Source organism: Neoarius graeffei, chromosome 23 (assembly GCF_027579695.1).
Source record: "Neoarius graeffei isolate fNeoGra1 chromosome 23, fNeoGra1.pri, whole genome shotgun sequence".
Classification (NCBI taxonomy): Eukaryota; Metazoa; Chordata; class Actinopteri; order Siluriformes; family Ariidae; genus Neoarius; species Neoarius graeffei.
Genome location: NC_083591.1, coordinates 13,109,075 through 13,115,074, shown reverse-complemented (window position 1 = coordinate 13,115,074; position 6,000 = coordinate 13,109,075). Strand labels below are relative to the sequence as shown.

General features: G+C 39.3%; 1 protein-coding gene across 1 annotated transcript in view; it reads left to right on the top strand.

Moving 5' to 3' along the window:
• Positions 1 to 1,436: 1,436 nt before the first annotated feature.
• Positions 1,437 to 6,000, top strand: part of LOC132871543 (tyrosine-protein kinase receptor UFO) — a 70,722-nt gene continuing 66,158 nt past the window's right edge. The window contains exon 1 of the mRNA XM_060905788.1: positions 1,437 to 2,142. Within this exon, the coding sequence (XP_060761771.1) occupies positions 2,061 to 2,142 (82 nt within the window). The 5' untranslated portion in view covers positions 1,437 to 2,060. The remainder of the gene's footprint in view (positions 2,143 to 6,000) is intronic.

Genomic DNA, 6,000 nt, shown 5'->3' with positions numbered 1-6,000 from the left:
CTACCAATAACAAGAACAACAAATAGGCTAGGGCAAGTGAGGCGTGCATGCAGATGCCTCTGCAGGTGTTTCACTTCACGCCTTGCTTCTTTTAATGCTTACGCAATTTAGAGGAGGCATATATCCATGAGTACGCAGGGTTGTTGTGGCGTGCAGGGCGAAATCTGGGCAGAGACTCACCCTGAGCGCACACTTCTTTTAATGCAATACATTAGAGAAAGCCCACAATATAGCCATTTACATTCTTATATAGGACAAATACGGTGTGATGGTCTGGAGTTAAGGTGTGGTGGGTCGTGGGGCGGAGGTGCTGGAGTTCGACCACTGGGCTCGAACCCAGAACCATCTTGCTGTGAGGTGACAGTGCTAACCACTACACCACCGTGCTGCCCCATCCTAGGCCATACATCTTAAATTGTAATGTGAAATTTAAGACATTTTGTCAAAGTACCTATAGTTTAAATTCTTTCATCTGATCCAATCCATTTTTGTACAATTATTATGTTATAATGGACTCAAACTTGTCTTGGCTGTCAGAAAAGATATGGTATACTATGCTCAAAGCGTCCACGTATTACACATAGATAAAGAAAAGTTCAAGATGGGTTTGCCCTTGAATTTGAAAGTTTTGCTGCACAGAGAGCTAGCAGGTAGTAGTCACATGCTTTCAAAAGAAAACCAATGAACCAAATATTGGGAAGGATGAGCCAGCCTCTTTAGTCAAGCTGTTACACCTTTCCATTTTTTTTTAGAATTCTTAAAATTCGACAGCTTTCTGTTTATTTCCAGTTTTAAATAATAATAATAATAATAATAATAATAATAATAATAATCCCAGATTATTCCCAGTGTGATCCCATTTTGGACACCATTGTATCTCTGTATAAAATGTATGATATGTTGTTTTTAACATTACAACACGTTTGAGTCATGGTGTTACTCTTTATTTTGCTGAGTTTGGGGTTTGTTTTGAATGCTCTCTTGGCTGCTTCTCATGTACATCCTGAAACCCTGATTGCAACTTTTCATAAGAATTGTGACAAGTATGTTAACATTATGATAATATGTTAATAACCTGTCGTGTATGTTATTCAAATAATGATTTCGTAAAAGGATTTTGAAAACCCTGGATTAGAAGAACTGTACGGTATATGGAGAGACAGAAGTTACATTGCATTCATCATGTTTTCCATAAATGTTTAAGTAAAAAAAAAAAATATATATATATATATATGTATAAACAACAGAGCTGTGATTTAATGCAGGCTCGATGGGAATAAACTGTAATTAAAGAGCATGAGTGTGCTTTGTGTCCTAGTCAGTGAAGGCGGCCCCTGGGCTTTCTGAGTCCTCTGTGAGAAAAGACGGAGAGACTCAGAGGGAGGGAAAAGAAGAAGAGAAGGAGGAGGAGGAGAGAGGGAGGGAGGGAGAGACAGAGACAGAATGGAAAGAAGTTGTGTTGAGGAATTTGGAGTCTTGTGTGAAGGGAAAGGCTTTGGTGTTGTGATGGGAATGTAGTTGGAGCTGGAGTCTTCAGGGAAAAGAGCAGAAACAGGAATTTGGGAAGCACTGGAATCAAGAAGACACTTTTTTTTCCTCCAAAAGCAAGACAAAACAAAGACTTTAAAACAACTCTGAGTGCACGTTGAAATCTTGAATATTCCTGCTTTGATTTTCATCAAGTGATGATGGGCATATGCAAAAGTTTGTTGTTTTCCTGATTTATTCTGTGTTAATGGATTTCTGTTCAGGATTTGAAAGAAGACTGAAGTGCTGACGCTGCTGCTGCTGCCTCAAATTTCAGACTTTTTTTTTTAATTGGTGGCTTTTTTTTTTTTCCTTTTTGAAACCAGAAACGAGAACTTGGAAGAGGAAAAGCTGATCTAAATAAGAAAGCGGACTTTAGCCAAGAAAACACAGCTGTCTAAGTGCAGCCTCGGTGCCTGTGTATGTTTTTGGTGGGAAAGTTTACGAAGATGCGCTGAGGTGATATTCAGACAGAGGCACTGAATTATATTGAGAAAACAAAGGAACCGAATCGGAACAGAGAGTGGAAAAGTATGGATTTCTTTAAAATGAATCTGCTTTTTGTGTTTTTTGTGGTGGCAATGCTCCACATCCAAGCTTCCGAAACTGTCTCAGGTAAGCAATAAGTAGGCTATTGTTACTGAACTGCTGTATGTCTGAATCACATCATGTTCATATCCTGAACTGACTCGGAATCGAATCGAACAATAGACCAGTATGTTAAAAAGTAATGTTTTTTTTTTTTTTTGGGGGGGGGAGGAATCATACAATATAATAAAAGAAAATGTCACTCAATGCCTGAAAGTTTAAACAAATAGACATAATCCAATCCAAATACAGTATACAGGTTATTTTTATACTTAACAGTATTAGTGAATCTGAATCATTTGAGAAATAAATAAGTTTGAATTTGATTTCATTGATAGCTTTTTCATTAATCAGGAAAAATAAATGTTGCACCTAAGTACAGAGTCTTCCTTTAGGTATAAGTGTAGTCTGATAACCACATACATTTCAAATGCTTTCTTTTAGCTTTCAAGTAAAGTTGTAGAAGTTTCATGTCAAGTTGCTCATAGAAATCCAACAGGTTTTACCTGTGAGGTTTCATAAAGAAACAAAAATGTCATCAGAAAAAAGGGACGAGTGTACTTTAACTTTTAAGGTGCACTGCAGGTAAAAGATACACACAAGGTACAAAAGATGTACCCTTGAGAATACTACCATAATAACAACAAAACACAAGTGCTTAACTAGAAGGGTGCTCGGTAGAGTGCTTACCTCTGTCAAGCCACATATTATCAACATCAAAATTCAATCACTTGAACCTAGGATAATACTAAAGCTGTACACCAAATTTCATCAGAATCTGTTCACTACTTTTTGAGTTATGTTGGGAAGAGACAAAGAAATCTTGGATCCACATACGGTACATATCCGGATTTGCATCAAAATCTAATCAATTGCTCTTTGATCCATGGCCCACCTTTCCTCCAAATTTGATCAAAATCCGTTCATTACTTTTTAAGTTACATTGAGAAAAACAAACAAACAAAGGAAGGCGAAAACATACCTCCTCCAACAAAGTTGGTGGAGGTAATTAACCAGTATCAGTCAGCACACTGGAGTACTCTTGAGTGTCTGATGCATAACACTTTAGGAGACCACAGTGGGCTACAAGCCAAACCTTCTGATTTATGGCAAGATATCAGAGCTCTAAGCATTCAAATCCAGTCTGATACCGATGCCAGGTGAATATCAGTGCAATGCTGATATTCCGATGTTCAGGACTGGACAGAATGTTCAAAGAGTAACAAAGTTGTGAGTCAGGACCTCTGCAGCTCCAACCAGAAAAGAATGATATATTGAGCTAGAAAGGCAGGAGCACCCACATTCTTCTTAGATCCAGTAACAAGGCTGGTAACAAGGTGTGGAGAATGAGAGAAATGTGGAGGAGGGTTGATAAAGACAGTGTGGTTTGTTGTTCTCTCCCTGTGCACTCTGTTGTCCTTGGCGCTCCACATTTCACTGTTATCAACGGGAGGGAGTGGAGATGCCGGAGAAAACGAATGAAGAAGGAGAGAGTAAGAAAGAGTGATGAGTCTTGAAAGATAGAGGGTGTATGTAAACATGTATCGGCACAACATACTATGAAAAGGAACTGATCTGAAATGGTTCCGCACTTAATATTATTATTATTAATTACTTCTTCAAAAGGTGAAACTCGAGGGTTTTTGTTCTTTTTTTTTTTGAACTGCTCATTTAACAAGCCTGTTTTCAAGCCTGTTATTCTAGCTCATTCCCTAACCTAATGATTGAATACTGTAATATACCGAAAATGGTTTTTACGGATGTGTTTATTTTGAGGGTACGTCTGTCATTCCTCAGAGATCAGGAAGACATAAAAGGAGAAATACCAGAAGAAACCAGACTTGCAGACAGGGAAAGCCACACTAAAGCAGAAAGAGCCCAGTTATGACAGCAGAGTTTAGGATGTCTCATAAATTTCGTCTTGGGAGTTGTGTGTCTTACTACATCCTGATGTTTTTCCCTTTAGTCAATGTTGGGTATAGTTAAGTTTGGTTCTGACCTATTTGTGTGTTCACTGATGTTTCTTTACACAAAATTGTATGCTGAAATGGTGGAAGATGTCTCTGCGTCCCCACCCCAGCCTTAAATTTATTCCTGACTAAATGATGGCAACAAACATGATCTCAAAAACTTTATTAAGCAGTTTGGTTTGAACTCCAACAATTCTGCAGCCATCCATATAGTTTCTGATAGTATATTATGTTTATTTTCACATGAGAAAAATCCCAGCTCAATAGAAACAAGCCATGGCTGGAAGCAAACAAAGGAAAATTGGCTGTGTTCTCTGGACAGAAATGATGGTGATACTATCTCTCTCCTGTTACTGACAGCTACACTAGTTAATCATAGGGGCGTGTGAGCTCATGTATGTGGAAAAGCTAGATAGCTCTCTCCTCTGAGTGTGTCACATTTTACAAAAGGTACAGTATAAGCACTTTGGGCTGGCATCACAACAACCAAAGTTGACTTCTTGCCAATAACAGCATGCCCTATCCTGTTTCACTTTTCTGTTCATGCTACTTGTTTTAATTTGCAGCAATTGGATGTTCTTCTTAAAGGCCTGATTTCTCTCAATGTTTCTTTCTCTATTACGTTTTAGCTCTGCTTCTTAAAGGCTTTTGATAGAATTTGGATGCCATCAATAATGAATGTTTACATGTATGTCACCATTAATATCATGAACACAACAACCCAGGGGGACAAATGATCTACGGGAGGGGGGTCGGAGTTCAGAGCTGTGATGTCAAAGAGCAAATTATGTGACCAGCTTGAAGAAGGGGAAAAAAGATCGCAGATTTAGCAATGCATCAAGACAAGTCTTTGCACTGAACTCAAGATTTGTCAAATTAGCTAACAGTCAATTTGCTAACGGCAAATTTGAATTAGACATACATGTGGTATCTTTCAGATTCAGTAACTAGGTGTTATCAGGTCCATGCCAGCACAGGAATGTGAAACAATCAGAAGACAGGGAGGAATCCAGTGACTCATGTTGGCTTTGTTAGTGGCCTTGTGAAAGTTTGATGGAGTGCAGATTGCCAGGCCTCAGTCTGTGTAGCATCATATAAACCCATACTAGAATGGTTAAGGAGGGGCGGCACGGTGGTGTAGTGGTTAGCGCTGTCGCCTCACAGCAAGAAGGTCCGGGTTCGAGCCCCGTGGCCGGTGAGGGCCTTTCTGTGTGGAGTTTGCATGTTCTCCCCGTGTCTGCGTGGGTTTCCTCCAGGTGCTCTGGTTTCCCCCACAGTCCAAAGACATGCAGGTTAGGTTAACTGGTGACTCTAAATTGACTGTAGGTGTGAATGTGAGTGTGAATGGTTGTCTGTGTCTATGTGTCAGCCCTGTGATGACCTGGCGACTTGTCCAGGGTGTACCCCGCCTTTCGCCCGTAGTCAGCTGGGATAGGCTCCAGCTTGCCTGCGACCCTGTAGAACAGGATAAAGCGGCTAGAGATAATGAGATGAGAATGGTTAAGGGATATTCTTGAGGTCTGTTACTCTTGTATGGTTGTGTTTACATGTAGATAGTCATGACACTCTGAACAAATTCAATCCAGTTGAAATTAAAATCTTCATTTCAATGTACTGTATGTTACTTTAATGCACTATTTAACCTAAACTAAATTCATTCATGCATACGAAGTGGGATTTAGTCCCATCAAGTAGCTAATGCCAGCTAATCACATTTCAGGAAGTTTGTTTCACTGTTTCTGTTGGTTTGAGTAGACAAAAAATTATTTATTTAGACAAATTTGAAGGCAAAATTGCAAGTATACTTCTCAAAAGTGTGCAATCCAATTATCCAATTACCATCCTAGACAGTACCATGAGGTTCTCTGTGGTTTCTTGGGGTTATGTAAATCCCACTGTTGACACTACTTCAGAA